Raw genomic sequence first — 27,800 nt, 5'->3', positions numbered from 1 at the left:
GAGTTTTTGTGTCTAAATTTATCAAGAAACAAAGGAAAAAAAAATGGTTTTCTGTATGGATACCCAGTATCTAGAGCTAGTAATAAAGCAGAAAATTTCAAGCTTCATTCTCTAATTGTTAAAGATATGGATGAATTTTAATGCAGAGGAAGATAATTTACTTTCTTCTTACTGTGAAGTTTCTTGCAATTTTTTCCAGTTTATCTAGTTTGGCTTCTGCTGAAGACATTTTTTTGAATATATGCAACATGAGCTTGATTCTGGGCAGAGGTTTCTATGCTTTAACTATACCATTCTTTAGAAAGACACCTAATCCTAACGAGGAATGAACATCTCATCTTTTTCTGATCTTTATTTGTAGAAGGCAAATACCAAGCTTCACAGAAGTCAGACTGAATTTTTAAATTCATGCTGTTCCAATGCAATGAATTTTCACCTTAATGTATCTGCTGAAACTCCTGTATATGTGTATCTTCGCAACGTGGAAATTCCACCAAGATTAATCCCATTGGAGTTCCAGTAAAATGTAAAACCTAATTCACTTGTGAGGCAGAAAGGACTTTAGGTTCCAATACAACACTTTATACATCATTGACTTTTACATTTTTATTTTTTTTTTCAAATATATTTTCATGTCAGATTTTAGCTCCATCTTGCTGCACTCATCCTATTTTTCCAATGGTAAAAACTTGGTCATGAAGTTTTGCCTTTATTTTGTGGAGGCTTGAATTCTTCTCAGGATATGCCTGAAGCACATGTTCTATATTAAGCCAAATAAAACTATAGGTAACCTTAGAATTAAGCTGGTGCTTACTTTCTATGCTTAATAAAAAGAAATTAAGCATGCACTTAAGTATTTGTTGGGATTGAAGTCTGTGTGCTGAGATGGAGATGACAGGATTTTTAAGATTACTATAGACGAAGGCTTTAATTTTGTGTAATCTCTTGATTTCTCATTCAGTCAAGAGAAAAGCTAACCACAACACTGATACCCGCTTTAGTAACAGTCAAATGGTTCAGCACAGGACTGGGAAGTTGGCCAACAGAAAGCAGTAAAGTACATGGAAGGGAATTATACTAAAAGGAGGGGAAGGTTATATCATATGGTTCAGGTTCACAGATTTCAGTTTGGGACAATGATCTGACTGACAACTGTCAGGTGGAATAGTAAATTCATGGAAGAATAATTCTAAAGGATAGGATTTAGTGTCGAGTTAAGAAGTGATAGTTTTCCGACTATTAATTCTCAGCAAAAGATAAGGCTATTAAATTAGAACTGCAGGATATGCTGATCTCATCACGGTGGTCATGATGAAGTAATTCTGATTTTGTCAGTGATATATTTATTAATGTCTCTACATCGTTAAAAAGAAAATTTAAGACTTTGATGACAGTTCCTTCGAAGTAACTGTAAATGAGATGTGCTTCATTTTTATTTTTTGTAAAACTCCCTAGTTAAATTAGATATATGCAAAACTTTGAAAAAGTTACTAATTACAGCGTATTAAAGCTTGTTCTACCTAGTAAGTTCCCTGGTGGAATTCAGTAATTATGAACGAAGGGGATCCCAACAGGCACCTGTTTTACACTTGAAAGCTCAGAATTAGTGCTCTACAGTAACACTTTCTGTTATGTAATGTAAGTCAAAGAAGGAATTATACAGCCATATTTCTGTTATCTTGTCTGGAAAGAATAGAAATGGGATTCATACTGGATGGTATAGGTTGCTGTCACTGTACAAACACTAATGACTGCAATATCCTAAAGAAATAACATTATATCCCAAATACCTACACTGAAACAATATTTACCCTTTTTTTGAAAAAATGTTTCCAGATCCTTAGATGAAAAGCATTTAACTTCAAACCTTTGTACTGTAAGTACTGAAAATCTTCTGGACCATCTAGGTCATATTTGACTGACCATATGAAACAAAATTTTCTTAATGTTTTGAGGTATGAACAGACTACAGTAGCAGAAAATAATAACAGACTACATAAAAGATGTAAAAGTTTGCATTTTTTTTTAAATCCAGGAGGAAAAAAAATGGAAGGAAACTCACACTGATTATTGAAAGGTCTATGATTCATTAAGTTTTGTTCCTGGTGAAAAAACCTTAAACCTAAAACAGTTAAACACCAGGAATGCCTAGAAAAGATTTTTGTGAGGAAGATCATAGATAAATAGATTATATTAAAAAACAATTAGGTCAGAGAATTCTTCTCAAAATTCATGGAAATTATCTTATTTGACATATATCATGCTCCTTGTCTTTATGGAGTTTGATATTTTTCCAAGATTTTGGAGCACCTTATGGACACTCAATTAGAAACTTAGTTTTTTAAATGCTGAATACAATTGCTTATTTTATAGAACCCTACATAAGATAGCTTTCTTTAGAAAAAGCAAAAGACATTGTTTCCACCCTGTCATACATATACTTGCGGATTCCAGCAAAACCTGTCTACATGTCTAGCGTTTTCTGAAGAGACCCTTACCCTTGTCCTGACAAGATGCCAGAAACAGACAGAAGTAAGAGGGTTAGACGACAACATAAACATTTTGAGGGAATTATGGTATCCATGAAAATAAATTTCAAGTATTTAAAGAAACCAAAACTACAAATTCTGTATTTTAAAAATAGATAGCAAAACTCTCTGTAGGGAACTTGGCAGAAAAAGGGCTCAAGAAAGAGGTAAGAATGCAAAAATACAGATGGCCTACAGAAAGCTATTTGGATACAAAGGAGTTAAGGCCTTAACTTTATCAGAATCGAAGCACGGAGACAGGATGGATTCATTTCACAAGAATGAAAGGGAAGCTATGTGGCAACATGGAAAATGAGAAGAAAATAAAGAACTGAAAGAAGGAAGATGGAGAGCATTTTGGTTGAACTGTAGGATCACATAACCTTGCATAGCTCCTAGCAGGCGATCACCGTGCCAAAAAAGATAGTGACAGAATTATAGAATAACAGAGGTTGTAAGGGACCTCTGGGAGTCATCTCATTCAACCCCCAAGAAGAAAACAAAATAAGAAAACACAGAAAGAACAACAAAAACCCTGCAAATAACTGGAAAAAAAAAGAGACAACATGATACAAAGGGGAATAGGTGGGCAAGTACAGGATGAGGAAATGGATAAACAAGTTGATAGCGATAACTTTATAAAAAAAAATGTAATGGTATAAAAGCCAATCCAGAACAGATTTATGGTTAAGATCTAAAGAGTAAGTCACTCAAGTGGAAACAGATCAAGAAGCTTCCAATGCGGTTACAATAAATTCTCTAAACAGTTTCATAATATACCCAGAAAACATTATGATATGCAGGGAACAAGGCTGGACTCACTTTACAAGATGAAATGCTGCTTTAATTTAGCATTTATCACAAGGACAAATCATTAACAATCCAGTCAATTTTCAAAGGTACTTTGTGGAAGACTTGGTGTTAACAACATTTTTGTGCTCTAGTTTTGAGGAAGAGAGGAAAAGATGCAAAACAATCATAAAACTGTAACAGAATTTCATTCCACTTTACCGACCTCCAGGCAAGTGCATGTTCATAGCCATTAGGCATTAATCATATGCTGGTAAACCAAACAGTTCTGGTTTGAAATCCTCCATGGAGCTCAGCAGTAGTGTTGCGTCCTTTTTGAGATCCGGATTTAATTTTTCATCTGGAATCATAACCACTTGCATTCCTGCTGCCAGGGCTCCTTTGACTCCAAGTGGTGAATCTTCAAACACAAGACACTGAGAAAAGAGGAGGTGAGGAGAAAAAATTAAAGAATAATGTTACTAGGAACTTCTAATTTTTTGTTTTAAAAGAGAAAATGATGCCGCATAAAACTTAGTAGGAAAGATAAATTCACTTCCTGGCTTAGACACCCCTAATTAGAACAAGGGCAAACCTCTCAGTTTGAACATCTGCATGGTAATTAACCTTAAATTCATTTCAATTCAAAAAAACATGAACACACATACTTAAATCCCAGCAACTGGTTATCCAGATGTTCCTAAATTACTGTTTTTACAGGGATGGGTTTAAGCCCAAGCTTAAAGTAAAGTTAAGCAAGTGCTTAAATACCTTTATAAGCAGGCAATTTAACTCTACAAGACCAACTTTACAACCTGCAAAATGGTAAAAGCAGTGCTTTCACTTACAGGTGTGGCTTTTTCTACATACACAAGATGGGGGAAACTATATTACCTAGGTCAATATTAGGACTTCGGATGAGGGGAAAGTAAGACAGAAGTCACTTATCAGAAGAGTGCTGTTGAATTCATGCTCTGTTTGCTTAATTCCTCCAAAGCAATGGTGAGAAGGAAATTCAGCAATTATACTGGAAGGGTACTTTTAGAGAAGAAACAGTTTAGTCAGGTAAAAGATCCATGTCTTACAACAGTCACAATCATTTGAGATTGCAGTTTAGAAGCAAATTTGTTAAAAATAGTCAATACATTATTTGCATTAATTTTGTAATTTAACACCAGAGTTTTGAATAATAAATATATAAAATAAATAAGTATACAACAAATTATCTAGTGTGAACTTTTATACAATAACAGGTAATGCCTCTGGAGTTCATTCCAGAATGTATACAATGAAGCATCTCCTCTTGACATTGCCCAGTCTTGAGTCTGGATTTTTGGTATTGACAATCCAAAGCAATCCTTGGCATCCAACCATTTGAAAAATTCTGACCTACACTGGTAAGTGGTTTCTATCACTTCTGCAATTCAGACTGCATTAATTATCAATAGCATTAGCACTGCTACTACTAATAATACCAAAATTACTGCCACAACTAATTTCAGTAATTCAACACAGATGTTGGGATGGTTAGTGCACTTTTCCCCACACCCATCAGACAGTGTAACTCTGTCTTATCACAAATTTCTCTTCTATATATTAAGCCCTTCTCTACAGTCTTTATCGATCTACCAAATCCCTTCCTACATACCCAGGATGGATTTTCTTATCCTTTCTTCACAACACAATAGACTGTGGCAACTAATAGTGAATGGGTAAGAGTAATGACTTGCTAAACTTAGTTAAACTTTTGACTGAATCCAGACTGGGAGAACACACAACAGCATATTGACTCTTCTATGCTTTCTAACACACAACCATTTCATCAGGGTAGGCATGTACAATGCTTGTCTGTTCTGGCTGTGCTCTAAGAGAACCAAGTTGCAACCTGCAGAAACCTTATTATGTTCAAGGAAAACATTTTTGCAAGATGTAGAATGGTTTGGGTTGGAAGGGACCTTAAAGATCATCTAGTCCCAACCTGCCCTGGACACCTTCCACTAGACCAGGTTGCTCAAAGCCCCATCCAACCTGGCTTTGAACACTGCCAGGGATGGGGCATCCTCAACTTCTCTGGGCAACCTGTTCCAGTGCCTCACCACCCTCAGAGTGAAGACTTTCTTCCTTAAATCTAATCTACATCTACCCTCTCAGTTTAAAGCCATTACCCCTTGTCCTATCACTACATGCCCTTGTAAAAAGTCCCTATCCAGCTGTCTTGTAGGCACCCTTCGGGTATTGGAAGGCTGCTATAAGACCTCCTCAGAGTGTTCTCTTCTCCAGGCTGAACAACCCAAACTCTCTCAGCCTGTCTTCATAGGAGAGCTGCTCCAGCCCTCGGATCATCTTCATGGACCTCCTCTGGACTCGCTGCAACAGGTCCATGTCCTTCTTATGTTGAGGGCCCCAGAGCTGAATGCAGCACTCCAGGTGGGGTCTCATGAGAACAGAGTAGAGGGGGAGTATCACCTCCCTTGACCTGCTGGTCATGCTTCTTTTGATGCAGCCCAGGATATGGCTGGCTTTCTGGGCTGTGAGCACACATTGTCGGGTCATGCTGAGCTTCTCATCAACCAACACCCCCAAGTCCTTCTCCTCAGGGCTGCTTTTAATTGATTCTCTGCCCAGCCTGTATTTGTGCTTGGGATTGCCCTGACCCATGTGCAGGACCTTGCACCTGGCCTTGTGGAACTTCATGAATTAAATGTCTGCACTATATATACCCCTCTATATCAATGACTGGAAGAGGAAGATGGAATGAACACTTTCTTTCTGCTTTCTTTTCTTTTAAAAATATTGATTCTTGCCCATCAACGTGTCAGCAACCAATTGGTGTCTGCCAAGAGCAAGTAAAAGGTGCTTTCTACCTTGCATGTAATAAAGTACAAATTAATGATTTTTAGTGAGCCAACGGAATCACATCAATCTCTTTAGTGCTCATTTCCTTTGTACAGTCATTGAATTCCAGTTTGAACAATGTGATATTTTCAAACATTGATCATTATCACTATTACTAACTACAAATATGTAACCAGCTGATCCTGAAAAGCTTGGAACAATTGCTATTAGAATGGAAGCGTGGTTCTGCCTATAGGTTTTGTTCTTAACAGTACCTTAGTTTGTGACCCTAAGCACTCTGAGGACAGTAAATGAAATGCTGACAGTCTTTGCCTTTTGAAGAGTAAGTTTAAATATTGCACAGAACAGCATTATTAAGGCCTTTCAGAAGCCTTTTCTAATCCATCCCATACAAAGAAAGGTACTTCACTGCTCTGCCTTGAAAGACCTAATTGACTTCCATGATGTCACTAAGCTTACTGTTCCGAAAGGAGCCAATGATTACAGAAGGCAATATACATATTGAAAAGCTTAAATAATTCCCTGGAACTAGAAGCAATTAAAATTCTTAATTACAAAAGAAGCCAGGCAAATGACCCATAATTCCAGTGGCTTCAATGTTACAGGAAATAAGTGTACTAGGTCTTCCTCTAGTCTTTCTTGCTACTGACACTTATTGTCAACAGCACAGCAACATTTTTAATGGATGACAAAAAGTTTAGAGGTTCGCATACAAAATGGATTTATTAACTTTGCTGCACAGAGATGTTATAAACTGTTCACTGTCCCAGCCCACCCACATACTAAATTTAGAGATATGAAAGCAGCCAAGTTCTTCCGACTTTGCATAAGTATTGCAACATCAGCATCGCTCCAACTGAGAGACAGATGAGATTTATACAGACTTCAGCTGAGATTCTGGCTGCTTCTCTGCATTATTTCTAAAACTTGTGTCACTGATCAATACTACTGCTATGAGATCTCTCAAAAGGTCATGCTAATATAGGACAGTTTTCACTTTGGAATGAACTAGATGCTTAAAAAAGTAAAGTAATAAAGCCTACGAATTTATCTTTCACTCTATGAATCTAGTAAAACAAAAATTAACACTTAACCAAAGGAAGAAATAATAAAATCACTGCATCATCTCATTTCCTCATCTTCCTACACGGAATTTAAGAATATAAGAGAAGAGTGTTATTTAGCCCCTTGGTATATACAGCAGGCCCTCTCCAACCTACATACTATAAATGTCTGGATGGAATATTTATGTAACTAACAGGTATATCTATAAGTGTTATTGCTATTAGTGATAACCAAGAAGTCTGCAAGGACAAAAGGTTAAAATCAGTTTTGAAATTAAGATTTTGAAAAACCTGTGAACAGAATATATATGCACAGGGAGTGCTTATCAGACAAATATTCTTGACTACATACGACACTACTGTTATCAACTCTAAAACAGAATGAAGGATGAAACTAAAGACAGCATAATTTATACACATAGAACTCATCTGCATATTAAGCACTACAATTTACTGTTTTATAACAAATTTTCAAAAAGCTCCACTACAGACCAACTGTGTTACCAGTGTGAGTGACCCAGGGATTTTCAATAACCGTAATATAATTCAAAATACAACAAAGACCCATCTATATCCCTTTCAAAATATTGAGATACTGAAAAGGCACTGTTTATGATTTATGGGAGGTCATGAAAATTCACACAAAGAGAGAGGAAACATCAACAACTTCACTAATATGTCATAACATGGATGCTGGGCTATTTTTTAGGTAACTTTTGTTTTCTTTCCTCCTATGCTTTGATATACAAAGTATCTAGAAACAAGGGGAAAATGTATTTATGGGTGACCCATTTACCACCAGAGTTACTTAAACATTATTGAATAAATGCATTCTAAGCAGCTACAGTATTTGCAATTTTGGCCTCCCACTGTGTTAACTCAATGAAGAATTAACAAAAAAAAATAATGAAATGACTTGATTAATGTTTCTCTCCTAATCTTTGAACTTACAGTCTTTCCAGAAAAAGAGTCAATAGCAATAATGAATGTAATTTCATTTTATTTTAAGGACATATACCGATTTGACTAGCCAGGGATAAGAGAATCATACTAAATATGCTGTTTAAGAAAGTCGTGCAGCTTACAGCCCCATGACTTAGTTCCATTAAGGAAAATGAGAAGTAAGCCAAGATGTTTTTAAATGCTATAACAAATGAATAAACAAGCTGGAAACTTATAATCAAATGAATTAAGCATCAGAGTATCCAGAATACTAACTACCAGCCACCATTCTTTATGATTCAATGATTCATATTAAGAACTGTTTGGTAATTGTACGCACATATGCTTTTTAATTCAGATTTTTATTAACTCGCTACTAGAAGTACATTGCAGACCAGTACAGGAATCAAATTATTTACCAGGAGACTTATAAGATAAAACAAAAAATCACTAGCATAACTTAAAAAAATGAAAAGGAAAGGCGTTACATCTGCACATAATTAGATCACTCTGCATTTCCAGCTCTTGCAAAAATGACACTTTACATTTCAGCCCACACGAGCACCTACTCTCTCACAAATCAGTTCACAGGATGTTATGTTAAGGTGGGCCAGAAGGAGTAGACTGGTTTGGACAGGGAAAAAGGAGGAGAAATTTCAAATTTCTTGCTTGTTTCTAAGACTCGATCAAGTCAAAGAAAGTGCTTCTGTGAGTGACAGTCGGACCCAGACACAGCGGCTCTGTGAGGCAGGGAGAAGGTCACATTTACATGCGGGGTTACTCTGATCATTCCGGATGGCTGGAGCACTCTTTTCACAGAGGACTGTGTGTTTAGAGGACAGCACACTGGGAACTTTGTATGGCAACTTGTGTTACAGGCCTCAAGAAATTCCCAGGCATTTCTGAAACAGTGTCCAATTATCCTGGCAGCAGAAATCTAACTCAATCAACTGCAGCTTGGATTAGCCATAGAAGAGTATTGTTCTTTTATGGAGAACACAAGGCAAATACTCAAGATGCTCTCTACTGAGGCTACTCATACTGCGTAGCATGCTGTATTTTTATGCCACTTATCTCTAAAAATGGCCTAAAAAAGAATTCTGTGCAATGAAATAGTTAATTGGTACTGCCTTCCCTTCCACACAGAAATAGCTTTACTATAACCACTTACTTTCTTGACATGTAATACACAACATGTTCAAGTAACTGCATCTTGCCTGCAGAGCTCAGAACCACAGGATAATTTACACTGGAAGGGATCCCTGGAGGCCATTTAGAAACAACCCTTACTCAATGCATGTCCAGCCCGAGCAGGCTGCTCGGGGCCTTGACCAGGTGAGCTTTGAGTATCTTCAAGGATGCAGATTCCACATACCTCCTGGGCAATGTGCTCTTGTATTTCACCATCCCTATGGTGAAAATGGTTTTCTGAGCATCTAGGAGGAGTTTCTTGTGTTCTAGCTTGTGCATGTTGCCTACTGCACGATCACCCTGCACCTTGGGAAAGAGGTTGGCCCCATTTCATGAGCAAACACATCAGAGAGACAAACCAGATACATCCAAAGGAGGAGCTGTTTGATGAATCCAAATTCCAAGTATCAAACTGAAACTGGGAGTACGTATCAAAAGTATTCCCTGAATAAACGCAATGATTTTTTTGCCTCAGGGAATGTCTACAAAGTTGCAGGTGCAGCACAGTAGGCTGACGATGGCAGGTACCCTGCCTGTTTTGTGTAGCTGGACACCATTGCTTGCCTATAACCAACTCAGCAGGAGCTGCAGAAGGCAGCGGATTCTCATGGAGCAATCCAATTTTTTCAAGCGGTACAATTTTTTGCTAATAGTTTCTTTTTGTTCTATAATGTCTCCTTGACCAGAGTTACTTTCCCACACAGGAACACCAGCCTGCATATAGAAATGTACCTTAATCTGATCTAAACATCATGTTAATTATTGCATAATCTTTGACAAAAGTGTTAATAACAACCCACATATGCTTCAGACAGAAAGTAATTTCCTAATTTCTTCAGGAAAGAAAGAAACAAAGAAAGAAAGAAAGGGTGAAAAGTAGCATTCACCTTTAAACAGGTTTTAATTGGGAGTGAAAAAAAGTCATGGAAAAGGTCTTTTTTTCTATTCAGTACAAGCTTCTCATTGAACTGTACACAACACAGTGTCACTGGTCTGGAGTGACTAGGTGAGATGTAGCTGTGTTGCACTTTAACTCTTCAGGGCCAGGGACAAAAGCGGTTTTCTTTCAAACTTCAAACAGCTGAAAGTTATCTTTTAGAGAATATTTAAGATTAATAGCATAAAACTCGAAGCACGAAGCCACAAACTAGCACCTTTAAGTAGAACAAACAAAACACTAACAAAATTCTAATTACAATTTACTTCATATTTCAACTACAGGAAACAAATACTAAAAATGGCAACTCTTTGTTCTCAATATAGATTTTCTAAGAGGAAGGTGGACAGCGAAGGACAAAAGTAAGTTGGAAAAAATACTAACTTCTAATTTGTTGAATTTCAGTAAACGTGAACTGAATCGTAAAGACCTTCTGTTGGAAATCGGCTTTTGTAACTTATAAAAGAAAAAAATAAACCATTTTTTATGACATTGCTTGGAAGAATAACTTAATAGTACTGGCTTCACAAAAAACAAGAGAACAACAGCAGGGAATTAAAACCTGGTTTTACTCCAGTACAAACCAGACCCAAGAATTCCTAAAATCTTTAAAAAATATAGTATCTTGGAGATAGTCACACCTCATAAGAGGGTTAAAGAAATGGAAAAGCCAAAGAAGAGGAATAAACTAAAGATAATCAGCGCTAGCAAGAACCATTAGAATCTAAAATAAAAACACTGTTTTGAAAAAGGAAATAAATTAACACCATAAAGGGATACAAACCTGTGAAGCTTCGGATTTTGAAACACAAGAGTTCAAAGGTTTGACTCTGGGTCATTTTAGGGGATGCTTGCTAAAACAGAATTACTTCAATGTTTTCTTTTGAACTCATTGATATTCAAAGTACTATTTCCACTAAAGTATGAACTTGTAAAATAGCAATAGTAGCAACATTTTATAAAATTAGTCTGTTACATCTCTGCAAGGATAGTATATGCTTCAATTTATTGAATTTCCATCATATACCATTAGATTAAATTCCATGTACAAGTTTAAGACAAAAGCAAAAGTGACCAAATTAGACAATTTTCTCCTAATCAGGCTCCTAACCTGTTCCTAGGAGGTAGTTTCAAAAGCAGCTGAGCCAAACCATTAGCTTGCTGCCAATGAGAGATGGCTTCTTCCTTCTTTTTCTCTAATCTCCTGTTAACCGGTGTATGCTTCCGTCTCCTAGTGATGAATGTTGCGTTTGTGCGCCCTTCCGTGAATCAACTCTGTAACCTAATAGAAAACTATTCTCCTATTAGGCTCATAAACTGGAGAACAACCACGAAACAGCTGGGAGTGAACAGGAAGACTGAAGAGGAACATAAATCCTCCTTTTTGGGCAGTGTTTAAATAATAGAAGGCTTCATCCCTTCATACTAGTCCTACTCCTGGCATGCCTTGCGTTTGCCTAAAGCAGTCTGTATGTGTAAAACAACAAAATGGTTGTGCAAAGTTTTGCAGAACCTGCTCTTTCAACACAAGCCCAACTGTGGCATGGGATTACGGTTATGAACGTTGCAATTCCAAAATTTATTTTGCCATAGCAATCTAAAAATACCACATCTGAAATGAAATGCCTTATTACACTGATCATCAGATCTATTTAAGTAACTGCCCTCATGATTTCAAAAGATGATTTCTCAGTCTCTTAGTTGTGAAAGCTGCTTTGACTGTGCAGGCAAACAGAGCTCAGAACTCCAAATTTCTTACAACATTTTCTCTACCTCAGAAAGTATTCCTGTGTGCTAAAGACAGTATTTCTAAAGAACATGAAATCTACCATCAAAAGTAACAGAATTAATAATAAACACCATACTTCTACATATACGATGTATGATATACCCCTTTTCATCTATTTATTATGAGAAATACTTAATTCAATGGAGATCACTCTCCTAACCCTGAATGAGGGATTAACTTTAAGTGCACAGCAAGATCTACTAGATTGATACCATTATTATCCTTAAAAAAAAAGTATTAAGAATAAGAGGAAAGTTAAAAGAAAACATCAAATTATTTTTTTAAGAGTTCAGTAGAGAAGTAATCTCTTTCACATTAATCTCTAGCTTGTTTTTATCAGGTTGCTGTGTTTATTTTAGGAAAGCAATAATTGTCCAGGTATTGCAAGCTATGAAAACTGTAAGACGGAAAGCCTGTGAATATCAAGCAGTTTTACGCGATTAAATCATTAAAACAGACTACTCCTCTAAAAAAATTTTCCCACTGTAAACTCCAAGTTCAAATATTTCTATAAATATGAAAATTAACATGCTTTAAAAATGAATTTATATGTAGAAAGTTATTTAAGTCTTAATCTCCTGTGGCAATGCATGTCAAGACACTTCTGTCAAAATTCCCCTAATAATATAATCTAGCTATTTCAAACACTGCATGGAAACACTTTTTTAAAAATGCATTGATGACCCACAGTTATCAAGCTATCCCTATTTTTCTATTAGACCAGCTCCACCAGATAAGAGGATGCTACTAGTCACCTCAACCAAAGGCTATCGGTTCTTATTTTGACTCGAGCATGCTTACAGGCAGAATAACAGGCCATTTTCAGTGAAAGGAATAAGGGGCGTTAAGATGTAAGTGAATGTTTCAGTGTAAACAATGAACAAAAACAGGAAAACATGCTGTGTATGTATGCATGTGTATAAATATATGGTGTATATACAGTCTTTATTCAGATAGTCTCTTTCTCTGTGGCCTAAGGCTTATTCAGTTTAATATATATTAGATTAGCAATTAACAGAACCATGACACTGGCTTAACATTAGTATTAGTCTGGGAATCACCAGCCATGGTATCAGCAACTAACTACGCTTGTCACACAACTTCTGCCATGAGTAACTTCTTTCAGGTACTCTGTTCTTCAAACAAGCAATTTATAATTTCTGAGTTTTCATCAACTTTTTCTTAATATCATTTGTATTTTAAAACCCTCTCTTCTGTATATTTCAATCAGAAGTAATATCCAGCTGTCAATAGGGTATAAAGCTGACAGATGACAGACATATATAAAAGGAAAAATACCACTTATCTGCCTGTAAATCAACCTCTCATGGGAAAAGCCCTCAAAACACTGCCACAGGCCATATGCTTAAGTGAAAACTATTTGCTCATCCAACACAATAAATATTTTATATTAAAAATAAGAATCAGCACTTACCTAACAAACCCACTGATCTGAAGTTACTGCATTTGCTGACCTTAAACAGTTTGAGTGAGTCTTTAGAAAAGGTATGAGGGTTAATTTGCCATTTAAACTAAATGTGTCCATTTCTCTGTGATGGTTGGAATTGTTACTCTAAAGCTTGCTGCCATGTTATTGTGCTACTATGTTATGGATCACAGATGCCCACACATAATATACATACAAACTCACATAGAAAATAAGCAAATGCTACATAAATCTTGTATGGATTCACAGAATCACAGGATTACTGAGGTTGGAAGGGACCTCTGGAGGTCACCTGGTCCAGTCCCCTGCTTGAGCACGGACACTTACAGCCAGTTGCCCAGAACCAGGTCTAGACAGTGTTTTGAGTATCTCCAAGGAGGAAGACTGCCACCTGTCTGGGCAACCTGTGCCAGTGCTTGGTCACCCTCTCACCAAAAATTGTTTCCTGATGCTCAGAGGGAACCTCCTGTGTTTCACTTCATGTCCACTGTCCCTGGTCCTGTCACTAGGCACCACTGAAAAGAGCCTGGCTCCACCCTCTTTGTATCCTCCCTTCAGGTGTTTATACGTTAATAAGACCCCCCCCCCGAGTCTTCTCTTCTCCAAGCTATACAGTCCCAGTTCTCTCAGCCTGTCCTCATATGAGAGATGGAAAAGTCCCTTAATCATCTCTGTGGCCCTTTGCTGGACCCTCTACAGTAGCTCCATGTGTCTGTTGTACTGGGGAGCCCAGAACTGGACACAGTACTCCAGGTATGGCCTCACCAGTGCTGAGCAGAGGGGCAGGATCACCTCCCTCAACCTGCTGGCAACACTCCTCATCATCAGCCGCCTTTGCTGCAATGGCACGTGGCTGGCTTATGGTTAACTTAGTGTCCACCAGCCATCATAACTATCGTTTTTTTCTGAGAGTATGAAATCAATTTGCTTTTCTTTCCTGTTCAGAAGTGTGCAGCCACACTCACTGGTGCAGAGACAGATGGCACTGTAAGGGAACTTCTAAATTTAAAGGTTTGAATGACAAATGTGCAAAAACTACAGACAAAATATATTGCTAAGTGACCATTAGAGAACCTATGCTGAGAATATAAACCACACCATTAGGAAGTGTCCCAGTCACCCAGTACTGACATAGACATGTTTCTTCACAATTAAGTCAAAGGCAAATTTCGTTCTCTGCAAATGCTTGCAGTCAACTTACAAACAAGCACCTGAATGAGAGTTAACGTGCCTATAACACATACGTATTTTGGGAAAAAAAAAACCTAAGTCATCTCTGCCTAAGCACAGGCCACCCCTCCTTTTTAAAATCAAATTATGTATATTTATATATTAGTAAGACTACCATGGCATATCACAAACAGGGATTTTACATTGCTCTAACCATCGCAACACATGACCTGAAAGAAACCACCTCTAATACAGCAGCATGATCAGTTCAGAAATAGATGCTGCCACAGGTATTGCCAAGAATCTGGATAAACTGACAGGCAGCTGAGTGCTACCAGCAGCATTTTGCTGATAACTTGGAAGCTTCAGCTCCCAGACAGTATATAAGGATTCCCTTGGGAAACCAGACTGCAGCAGGTATGCCCAGGTGACAAAGTACCACTGCCATGCAATCTATTGAAAGGTTCTGGCTACCAGGTAAAATATGCTGTGACTACAAAAAAAAAAGGAGGACAGGTTGTCAGGTGAAGAAGCAGAGAATCTCAAACAGCATGATTCAGTATACAGGAAATATCTCAAGTAATTTTTTCCCCTATTTTTTTCTGATTAGAAGTTGTAGTGTTTTCTCTCTCTATTAAATTTAAATACTTTGCTAATCGATTTCAACTACTTCTAGTGAGATACAGGTAAGATTCATTACTGAATAGAGGAAATTTATAAATCAGATGGCAAATATGTCTAATGAGCGAGGACTGAAATTTCTCATCCATTAAAACTGCCTTGGGGATATATGTTCTAGGTTTGCAGGTCTTGAAGGTGTAGCTAAACACATCTGTTTTGTATTCTTCAAAGGTTTGTAAGTTCTAGTCTTAGCAAGGAAAACAATGTGAGAAAAGGCACAAAAACTTCTATTTTCTCCATTGACCCTGCGTCTGCACATAAAACACTTCAATACCTTCAAAGCCACAGAGAAAAGTCTCCTCACTGACAAGTAAAGCAGTAATTTAACAAGTAGTTCTATGGAATATCAAGAGATAATGGGTTAAAGCCAGAAAGAAACAATTATTCTATCTAGAACAACTGTCATTATAAGCTCAACCAGGCCAAGTTTTAATTTTGTTACAAAAAAGAAACTGGAAGAAAATCTTACAAAATCAAGTGACAATTGTTATTTTGAGCTTCTTCAGATTACCAGCATCTTGCATCTAGATGGAGAGCAAAGATGTTGCTCATGACACTCTAACTGCTTTTCTCAATCAGATGTTCTTGTGCTTAGCAGTAGCAGCACGCAGGCTGCCAGCCGATGTTCTTCACTCCCACGTGTTCTCCTACTTCCCTATCAACTAAAAAAGTTTTTCTGCTTTGGGTGCCTTTCTAACTACCCTCCTTGGATGAAAGAAGCACAGCTTAGGTGGTCAGTTTTTAATTAATAAGGATCTTTCCTTCCAAATATTCTGTGGTTATGAAACATCACATTACTAGTAAGTCCAAAGAGAACCTATAGAGCATTAGCAGTTAAAATTGCCAACGACGTTTCTACAGAGGGGTATCTGTACATTTTCATATCTAGAAATACATATATATTTGCACATCCATATACAACATACGTTAGTTTATGAAATAGAAGTGCTCATCTTTGCACACAGGAAGAAGCACAGCAGGAGCAACAAGGGCAGGTGGGGGAGCCTGAATCGCACCCTGCCCCTCTGTTGCCAGGCCCCACAGCAACCATCAGCCTACTAGCAGCTCATCCCTGTGCTGCCTGATGGCGAAGGAGGCCCAGGGGCAGGGGGAGCCCCAGCAGCACTGCAAGGGCAGTGGAGGCCCCTGGCCCAGCCAATCCTGGTAACACAGGAGCCCACGGGGGCCCTGGGGCTGGGCCAGACCCACCCAGATGTGCCAGCAGGAGAGGCTCTCCACAGGTTGGGGCACCCCATGGGAATGGGGAACAGAGGGGGCTGGTGGGGTGTTAGCCAGCCATCAGTCCATGTGCCTTTCTGTGCCTGTGCCAGCCAGTGCAGCTTGTTCTGTCTCCTCTAATTAAACTCTATTTCTGACAGTTTTCCTAGGCAATGGCTTACTATTGTGCATGCACATGTGCGTGGAGATCTCTGTGCTGGCCCTGCCATGGGACCAAGGGTCCCACGTGCCCACAGTGCAGCACCTGCAGCGAGAGTGTGCAAGTGAGCGTGCGAGCGCTAGTGAAGAGCATGCTGGACTAACTGGCAAGTAGGTGAAGTGGCCCGGGAGCCAGGTGTGCCTCTACAGGTGAGAGCACAAAGAGCGCTGTCTCTTAGAGGACCAGGGTAGGCATAGGGTAGCCCTGGCCAGCTGCTGTAGAGACTGTGGCATCTGGGGCTGTCCGAGAGACCCATCTGTGTGTGCACGAGAGACTCTCTGTGAGAGGTGATGGGGGGAGCACAAGGATCCAAGACCACTGGCTGGGCTGTGTCTAAACCGTCCACGGCGTGGGTGTGGGTGAGAGGAAGGGGAAGGGGAGAAGGATCCACACCGAGGGCTGGGGTGGGGCAGTGGCCTTGAGGGCTCATGCCACCAGGTGCCAACAACTGGGGAGACTGAGATCTGGGGCTACATGAGTGCCTAAGGCCAGCTGCTGGAGGGATCCTCATTGCACATACCTACATATTTTGCACTAACAGACCTTCATCCTGATCAGACAGCGTGGGGAACAGGATGAAGCTGTTGGTGCTCTCTGTGCTTGTGTGAGTGCTGAGCATTTCTGCTGCGCCGTTCTGCAGGGCTGGCATATGCAGGTGCATATGTGCGTATCGTAGACACTGTGTGTGCTCGTGTGACTACTGGGAGTATGTTCTCAGCCTCACTCCTGGCTGGATTTGGGGTCATGGAGCCGCAGCCTTGCTGCTATTGGGCTCCTGGATTTGACACATTTGTTATATACAAATGCATATATGTAGTATATGTAGTTTAAAATATCTATCTGCATGTATCTCTATACAGATATATATCTTTATACAGAAAAAAAATTGCATGCATTTATAAAGCTAAAATCAAATGTAGTAAAATGTCAAGAACAGTAATTCAGGAAGGGTTGGGGAGAAAAAGGCAACTTACATGACACTTTGTCAGGACTGAACCAAACCCCCAGGGTGATGGGGATTTGGCAACAACTTAAAATGTTCTTAAATTCAATATAAAAGTACCACCAGCATAGCATCAAACATGTTTTGGGAAGATATTGATAAACCAAAGTTAGTAGTCTTAAATTCTACATTATCTGATATTTCATTGTTAAATGTTCGATCTAATTCAAACAGATGCAATACACTTTGCCTGTCTGAATGATATCTAATTGGAAAAATCAGTGGGTGACATCCTTGCTAAAATTCCTAACAGATTTAGCAAAATAAGCAGTAATTCATATCCCACACTTCCATGTGATATTGCTGATAGATACTAAAGTATCTCCAACATGACTGAATTTATGTATCACAGTACAGTGTACCACTGATATTTGTACCCAGTTTCCTACTGTTTTCTCCAACTGCTTCTATCCTAGAAACTGCTGCTGAATCTGAAGAAGGCACACAGGAAAAATTGAGACAGATTTTTGGTTTTATTCTTCCCAGCGTCCTTCTGTATTCTACTAAAAATCTGTTTCTAAACAACTAACAAATAATTTTCTGCTTTTAAAATTAATCATGACATCAATAGCCAAGCCCTAAATACTTTTATGATACTGCCTCCCAAGCCTTTTAGGAAAAGATATTCTAGTTGACTGTTGTTGCAGCTGGAATATATGGTACATTTGTCCCGTTTGTCTGTGCATGAAAGTGATAAAACAGATGAATCCAAAGGATCAACTCAGGTACAGGCTTGAAAACATAGATTTAAGTTCTCCAAAATTCATAAGCTTATTGATACTAGCAAAAGTATTCTGCGAAAAGCTTATGAAGTCAACAGAAGGTTTGTCACTGCATAGTCTGCACCATGAACATGTATACTTGTTGAAGAACCACAGCATTTTTAACTTTTTGCCAATTAAGGTGATTTTTCTTTATGCTCTCTGCAACAAAACAAAAAAAATCAACCCCAAACTGTGCAGAAGACTCGTAAATAAAGGCATTTGCAAATAAAATGAAAGCCACAGTCAGCTGGAATAGTACTGAGCCCTTTGCTGTATTCATAAAGAAACGCAAAAAGCTGTTTGGTTTGTTTGTTTTTGTCAGGCAACACAAGCTTTTAATATGTCTAGTCATTCAGACCTTCGATTGAGATTTATTAACCTGTCAAACAAAAGCGATTTTACAACATATACAATTGCAGTTCATTTCAGAACATTCATTGCTCTGTAAACAGAAAATCCAGATTTTCCTTAAACAATCTGTCCCTTTTCTTCTCCTTGAAGCAAGAAGAAAGTCATGGTAGAGAAAGAAATTCTAAGAGAAACAAAAAGAAGCGTTCATGAACTTGCTTACACAAAGATATAAAAAGTCTAAAGTTAGAAATTAAAACAGACTTTTTCAGTGACTACCTCTACTGAAAAAATTCTTTGGTACCATTAACTTACATCGAACAAAATCAAATTGGGGCATAGAAATGAGAAACAGTTTAAAGATAGTCATGATACTGAAAGGAGGATGGCCTCGGCCCAGGAGACGATGTCGATCACCCCCCACATTTGGGTAATATGGATGAGAGGGGAAGGGGAAGAAGAACAGGGCCACAGCTCTCTGTTTACTTTGTGTGCTTTGTGCTATGCAGCCTCCTAGCCATGAGTTGAAGTTAAAGAAGCATCAGGTTTCTGTATGCTCTTCAAATCTTTGAACACAGAACAAAATGACAACTCCAAGGAAATCTGAATATTTGTGGAAGGCTATTTGGCTCATAATTTAATATATATCTGTTGAGCAGAAACTTGACTATGAAATTCTGTCACTATTTAGTATCAAAATTCTCAAATATGCAAGGATTATGTTTGAAAAGTTTATTAGTCATTAAAATTTGGAAAGAATAAAACAGAAGGATGCTGATAAACTTCAGGAATTCCAGCAGAGAGCCATCAAGATGGCTGGGTTTCTAGAAACTTGCCGTACAAGGAAATGCTGAAGAAGAGCTTGGCTTGTTCAGCCCAGGGAAGACTTCAGGAGGGCCAAAGAGCAGCTGCCCAGTATCTCCGAGGTCATTAATGAAAAGATGGAGACAGCCTCTTTACCAAGGCGCATACTATGAACATGAGATGATGATCCTAAATTGAAATAGGAGAGGTTCTGTCTGATGAGATACAAGGAGAGAAGGGGAAAAAAAAAAAATCACAGCAACGATTAAGCGCTGGAAAATGTTGCCCAGAGAAGCTGCGTGGTCTCCGCCCTCAAAGGCTTTTAAGACCTGATTGGACAAGCCTGGAGCAACCTGGTCTGAATTCAGTATTGACCTGCTCTTAGAAGGTTGGATTAGTTACTTTGCAAGGTTCATTCCAACCATAATCACTCTACAAAAGAGTTAAAACAATGTATTAAGTATCATTAAGCATCTCTCTGCTTCACTTTTCAATCCCTCAAAGAACTGGATATTGACCTTTTGTACGTACTGCATGTTAGAGCAACTATTACCTAAAAGAAGCTGTGCCTGCCAGGCCAAAGGGAAATGTTTTCTTTCTTGTACACTCCACTTCCTGGCATCTCTGCAATACAAAACAAAATCAACAGATATCTGAACAACTGAAAGATTTTTCTTACCGTAAACTAAGATGATTCTATGATAACATAATCAATATTAACTTTAGACATCTTTTGACCTCTTAGTCTACGGTTAGACTATGATGAGGACATCTCACTTCCTGAGTCAGGGGGTAGGGAAAGTGGGTAGAATAAGCTGATGTTCCCAGATGGGAACAAATGGGGCAAGACTTGTCCCAACAGAACTGCAGTAGAAAATATGGGAGAAGATATGATACTGTAGATCTACTGTAGATCCTACAGTAGAAATGGAAACTAGGATGGAAGAGCTCAAATGGCTGTGAGAGATGTTTAGAAAGGAGGGTTTTTATTAGGAGACTGAAACAGAAGGACTAAGATACCTACCTGGAACATCTACACCTGAACCAGTTATCCAGTCTCCCTTCATGGAGAGAAACATGTGATCCCAGGGAATGCGTTACTGCTCTTTGGGAATAGGGCCTAATCTGGTAGCCTGAGAGCAGGGAGGCAGCTGCTGCAACATGCCCCCTGGACCAAACAGTAGCTAGGCTAAAATGTATCCCCAGCAGGTGCATGCGCACAAACACATACATAAATATACATAAAAATAATACATAAAAATACATGGCTAGCCACACAGATCAAGGCAGCGACACTCAGCACTTACATGAACCCACAGACTCATTCAGGTGGCTCTTCACTAGTGCTCGCACACTTGCCCACACTCAGTCCAGTCACTGGCACTGGAGATGCATGGGGCCCTGTGACCTGCGGTCCCACGCCAGGGACTAGCACTTGTTTTCATCCAGCTGCTGGCACCACTGACACATGGCCCAGGGTCTAACTCCAGTTGCTGGCCACACACAAGGAACAGATGCCCTTCAGCCACAAAAAGAGTTAGAAGTAGAATTTGATAAGACGGAACAGACTGCACTGGTCAGGAGAAGGCCATGGCCAGGCAAGCGTGTCACCTATTTACACACATCCAGCCTTTTTTATCCCCTTATCCCTCTATTTCCCCGTAATAAATCCTGAACAATCCCAAAATGCTTTCCCTACATCCCATACTGTATGCCATGCCCCAGGGAGCATTTCCCCTCAGTCCAAAAGGGGATCCAGTGTTGATCCACCTTGATTGGTCTCATGGCTGGATGATTAACCTTGATTGATCTCCTGGACAGCCCTGGGAGGGCCCAGAAAGGTTGTCCCTCCTTCTGAGTCCTTAATCAGGGCTCCTGTCTGCCTTTGGGACTCTGTGCTCCCCTGGCCTTGTGGGGATAGGCCTCTGATGAGCTGATGGCTCCTGTGGTGGGCCTGGGAACAGCCAGGCAGGGTGTGATTTGGGATCCCCCGCTTGCCATTGCCTCTCTGAGCCCTTTCATGGGTCTGCAGACGAGCTTTTGTCACACAACCTAACAACTGCATCCTGTGGTGGATCTTCCTTAGGATCTATCCAATTCTATGCAAGTTTATGTCTTGATTCCTAATACGTAAGACCAGGAATCCAGGTAGTTTCTTTCGAAGGTCTTTATAACTAGGGTCTGGCATACCATACACTATGCTAAATATAGAAATCAATAGGAGAAAAAGAGATGCTCAAATTGGACACCCTACTCTTCCTTTCTTCTCAATGCTGCTATTATTCCAATGTTCAGTTTGATCCTAAAGCAATACAGCACAGCATGTCACAAGCATTATTATGTCTTCATACTGCCGGGTAACTGAAATCCTTTTATTAAAATACAGCATTCTGTGATGGATTTCTTCATCCTTGGACTGATGTTGAGCCTGAAGCTCTTACTGGTAATCACTTTACACAAAGCCAGATCACATACTCAACTCAGACAGAGAAGCTAAGGACTCAATTCACAGATTTTTTAAAAATGGTGTGAAAGCTGGTGAGACTGAATTGTTCCTGCAAAGAATGGATACATTTCAAAATTTCTGAGAGAAACTACACTGAAGGCTTTTTCTGAATAATTGACTTATGGAACGTTTTATTCATCCTTCAGTAACACTGTATTCTTAAAACAAAATCAGTTCCCCAAAACATCAGAGAAACAAGCAGAAAGTTATTCCACGTAATATTAATCATCTTAAAGAAATTTAAGGCTGTCATGGATTTACACCACAGCTGTAAAGAAGAGCTGTAAATAGTAAGATATCAGTAAAACAGACTTCCACCAGCCTACTCAAAGTCAACTATCATCTTTCAAGCATACTTGCTCTTCAATTGATTGCTAAGATGATAAGAAAAAAGTAAGTGACAGGAGAAAGGGACAGTAATAAATTGTCCAAATGCCTTAGAATTACTAGCTAATGCACGACAGAATAGAAGATGAAACTCCAACATCAGTGTTTCTGAAGAAAACCTCTTTACTTTGAGAGACACGCCAAAGCACACTTTTGCAGCTGACTTCTTTCCACTATCTTAATGAGATTTTAAATTTAGACATGTAGGATCCTAAATGTTTGAAGAGTTTTTGCTGTAATGTTAGCCCTGTCACATCATCTACCAATCCTCTTGAGACAGAATGCTTAGCCTCAAAAAAGTAAATCCTTTTACTATTTCAGTATATACATCATTAACTTATCTACTGTTTCCTCACTCTTCATCTACACTCCCTAAAAAATGTTTGGGAAAGCATGAAGGACAAATGTGCTACTGCACGCTATTAACTCTTCTTAATTTATAATGAAGCTATATAGATTACTTAATGCAGTCACAAATTCAAGTTTTCATTTTCACCTTCAAGGGCCTATATTATCTTACCAACAATTACTGTATGTCTTGCTTTTATTTCCTTCTACTCCCTAGACATCTTCTATCCTTTCACTTAATTGCGTTCTTTATCTTTTTCTCCCACTTTCAGCTGTATGTCTTATATTATGCTGACCTCTGTGCCTTGTACAATCTCCATGCCTACACTCTTCATCCTTCTTCGGCAGTATCTTTAAAAATACACTCTTTCAGGAATCATTGGTACATTCACTCCTTCCTCTTCTTATTGCTGAGCTATTAACTGAAATTTGTCTTGCTCAAAACACTTTTGCTCCTTGTTGGACCAGGGTGGCAGAGAATACAGCTGCAAGCTAATGCAGAACTGGCTGATTCACTTCCTAATTCTATCATAAATTAACTCTGTTAACTCTTTAACTCTGAGGAAAATGGAGGGACGGTACTTGCTTGCAATCTGAAACAGGAACTTGGAACCTTGTTCACTAAAAAAGCTACAACATTCATCAAATAAATGCCAATCAGCGTGCATGTGTGGGGAGTGATTAGTTTCTACAAGCTACATCTATACTTCTTATAGACTTAGATGTTTATACGTATTTCACAATGCTTTGCCAGTTGTCCAGAGCAGGCTCCATGCCTATCATCCAGTATACACGGATTTGATGCTTCCCCCCCCAGGGTTTAATATGTACTTAAATACAAATGTGATGTACACAGTGAGCAGCCATGGCACAAAAACATGAGGAACCTCAGGAGCATTCCCAGGTCTAGTAATAGTCATAGTATGGTAAAGTCATAGCATTATTCCTGACTCCTAGAACACCTGACTGCAGGACTCCCAGCTTCCCAAACTTCAAACACCTGCCTTACACAATATAACTCTTCATCAAAGTTATCATATGACCATTGTACTAGTTATTACTATAATTAGAAAATATTATTATCTCCTGAGGAAAACATTAGAATAACTGCAAACACTTTTTGATGATGTTTAAGAAAAAAAATATTCTCAATGAAAATTTTTTGCCTGAAAAATTAAAAACTCACAACTGAATGCAATCTTTGAAGGATATATCATAGCTAATCTGAAAACTGCAAATGCTTTCTACCTAAGAAACATGATCATTCTTCGTAGAATAAAAGGTTCTGTTGGCATTCTCTTGGGATAACTGCATTATTGAAAGTGAAAAGCAGTAAGATAAGTTACATACTATTATGCTTTTTGCCCACGGCACTTTTTCTGAAGCAGTAATATTTTGAGTCTGTAACAGCTTTGAAGCTCAGGACAATGGGTTGCAACCTCTAATGTTTCCACTCTTTAGTCTGAAGCTGCAGGATGCAATAACGTGTTCTGGAGACAGCTGCTGAACAGATCACTGTGACCAGGTATCTGTTCAGGAGAAAGGGGACAATTTCGTAACGGAGGAAAACAAGATACTTTCAGTAATGGATGAAATCTCATCAGCTAGTCTTTGCTAGTCAGCAAGACCCTGAGGCTTTGAAGCAACTATACTGTGAAGGAGTTACTAACATTAAAAAACATTTCTCATTACCATGCTACTATTTTAGAAAGTAGTTGAAGATGCATTTTAAAAGAATTCTGGTGTAACTCAAGGAATTATTGACTAGTAATCCTTACCTCTATACTTGGTAAAATATGCTGATGATACAAAGTTATGCAGGTTAGCTGGGATGAGAAACATCTGTAAGAAACTTGGAGGGACAAGGTAGTCTACTGGGCAGTCAATTGTCAAATGAAATAAAATGGTCAAGAAATGTAAGCAGTACACATTAGCTGGAAAAAATAAATGACAGGTACATCTTGTAACATTCAGTTTAAGCACTGGCATCACTGTAGACAGCTCAGTAAAAGTTCAGAGCTTGGGTGATACTGTATTTATTAATAGACATATATAATGCTGTCTCATCTGGAACACTACGTACTGTATGCCACAGACATTATTCCATGTTAAAATGTGTTCATAGGAAAGGTCTGAAGAAATGCAATCAGAATGCTTGTAAGCAAAAGAAAAAAACCAAACCAAACCAAACCAAAAAACCACAAACATCCCCCCGCTCCACCACTCCCTCCAAAAAAAACAGAAAAAACCCACAACCCTTTCAGATGGTGAGAGTCTGAACAGAAGTGTTTTACCTACAGGGCAAGAAATAAAAAGGGATGTGATGAGTAGTACTTAAAATACTGAGTGGCAGATCAATTGCTTCTTACCTTTCTCACTAGAAACATAAAAAAACCCCTAACATTCAATGAAGTTAAAAGGTGAGAAATTCAGAACATATGCAAAAGATTTACAGAATTCGTTGTCCCAGGTAGTCATCAGCCTCAAGACAAAAACCAAATACTATGACAGGGTTACTAAATAACCGCCCCCCCCTCCCCGGGAGCAACAGAATTTAAGTGCACAAATTAAGTCCCTCTAGCTAAAAAGCCATTATATATATTATATATTATAATACCTCTGGTGTTAGCTGTCATCAGAGATGGTACCAAATAAGATGGACACTGAAACTGAGCATGAACAGCAATTCCTATATTCACTACTGTTTAGACAAAAAAGAAAAGCTTTCTTTGATGGAATAGGAGGTCAGCATTTCTACCACTGCTTGGAATTGTTTTCTGCTTTAAATTAGAATTGCTTCAGTCTTACTGAAGCTTAACTTGAACCATTTCCTTCTTGGTGTTGAATCATGCTATTATTCTAAGATGAAGAGATGCTGGAATGGAAATGTTAAGCACCCTTTTGTAGCAGATAAAGCTGTCACTCCTTCAGCTCTTGTGTGTGCTACAAGGTCTTTTATCTTTATACCACCAGTCTATCACAATAATAATAAAAAGAAATTCTCAAACATTACTTTATAGAGTACAATTTGTAATCATCTTGTAAGTGCACTTATTTTCTGATACGGCAATCAGCCTGAGCAAAAGGCTTTGCCCTGTTTAGACTATAAATAATTTGTCAGTGTTAATTGATGGTCCTGTATGTACGTTTTCTGCAACTGTGCCAAAAAAAGACTCTTACAAGTTCTTTACCACGCATCAGAATAAGCAGAACCCTGTCACAAATACCAGCTCTCTGAAAATTACCTACAACCGCATCTCCACAAGTGCAAGTAACTTAAAACAAAACAAAACAAAAAGCAGCAAACAAATGAACTCTCCTTCCCCAGCCTTAGTGCATTAAAGCAACACATAGTTGAACTTAGTCTTTCAAAGGTTTCTGGAGGTCTCTCTATGACAATAATTTACAAAGGAGCAACCATAAAAATACTGCTAACAACGCAATTCCTTGTTTCAGTTTTCATTCTTTGTCCTGAAACTGTTGAAAAACATTGTTACAGCAAGCTCTGGGGTGATTACAAAGGTAACTTGAGATACAGAGGATCAGTGCACTAGATCTTTTTGAAAGAGGATTTATTCATGCTTGCTATAACCCAAAAGACATTGAAAACATTTTTGGTGAAAATTCTTGTTAATTAAAATCTAATTATTCAATGACTGCTCTGTTTAGTGTCTCAAAAAAACGCTCAAGGTCTTGAAAGAAAGAAAAGATAACTCAGTGAACAATTTATCATAAAAGAAGGATTTTCCCCCCTCTTTTTTACTACTTATCATGCATAATTAATATGTGATAATACCCAGAATGAGTTCCCTAAAACAATTAGCAATGCATCTCCAGTGACCTGCTAATCTGAATATAATGGTTTTAGGATTTGGAGGTGTACCAGTCTCTTTGTGCTTACACACTCACCTCACGTAGAAGCAAAGGCGGCTGCAGAACATAATTTATTATTCTGCATCACATTTCATCAAGTCCCTTAGCAGCTACTTGATACATTATCAAGACAAATGCAAGGAAAAAAAATTATTCCTGCCTCCCCACCCCCCAAGCAGGGTACCCCAAAGACTAAGAACCAATTATAATCCTTCTTTCCTCTTCCAATCAGATACATTAAGTGAAAGCAAACCTTGGCGAGGTTATTTTTTGCATGGAATTTCAATGACTTTTTTCGTCTCCATAAGACAAATACATCCATAAATAAACATGCACTGCAGTAACAAGGGCAATGTCTGGAACACTTAAGAGCTAAATTACTTTCAAGCCATGCAACATCTCATTTTTCTTCCACAAATATATAATAAAGACTGCCAGCATGGCAGGGGTGTGTGGGTGTGTGTGTGTGTGTGTGTGTGCATGCATGCACACACACAAGCACACATGCCTCAGGAGAAGACAGAGGAAGAAAATCAATCATGAGAGCATGATAACTGAAAACAAAACAAAACAATTTTATAAATGTCTCCTTCAATTGTCTTGTAAATATAAAATAGTAGGCTATTATGGATTTAGGGAAAAGGTGCATGTGTATAGCAGATCTTCAGAAGTCCTGGATTGTTAGATGTGGTGAAATATCTCACATTCTCCTCTCTACAGCCACGTCCATTACACTTATGAAGCTGGAAGCTGAGCTTCATAATCACAGACTTCATCATCCAGTGTGAGAGACACAAATAAGGGCTACATGCTTAGACTATTTAGAAGCTGAGGAAGGTGCATGATTCAGCCAACAGACTGTCCAGCAGCATATCACATAAGAAGCACATTCCACTAGAGTGCCGTGATCTTTGCACCCCAAGCTGTAAGCTTCT

General features: G+C 38.6%; 1 protein-coding gene across 3 annotated transcripts in view; it reads right to left on the bottom strand.

Moving 5' to 3' along the window:
* Positions 1-3,350: 3,350 nt before the first annotated feature.
* PUDP (pseudouridine 5'-phosphatase) overlaps positions 3,351-27,800 on the bottom strand; it is a 72,928-nt gene continuing 48,478 nt past the window's right edge. For 2 of the 3 annotated variants that reach the window (XM_064437382.1, XM_064437371.1), the window contains one exon: positions 3,351-3,754. In XM_064437382.1, coding sequence (XP_064293452.1) covers positions 3,578-3,754 — 177 coding nt within the window. In that variant the 3' untranslated portion in view covers positions 3,351-3,577. Of the gene's footprint in view, positions 3,755-20,304; positions 20,376-27,800 lie in introns of all 3 variants that reach the window. The other variant, XM_064437389.1, reaches the window with a different exon arrangement.

Source organism: Phalacrocorax carbo, chromosome 1 (assembly GCF_963921805.1).
Source record: "Phalacrocorax carbo chromosome 1, bPhaCar2.1, whole genome shotgun sequence".
NCBI lineage: Eukaryota > Metazoa > Chordata > Aves > Suliformes > Phalacrocoracidae > Phalacrocorax > Phalacrocorax carbo.
Note: the sequence above shows the minus strand (reverse complement) of the source record. Positions and strands in the feature narration are given on the sequence as shown.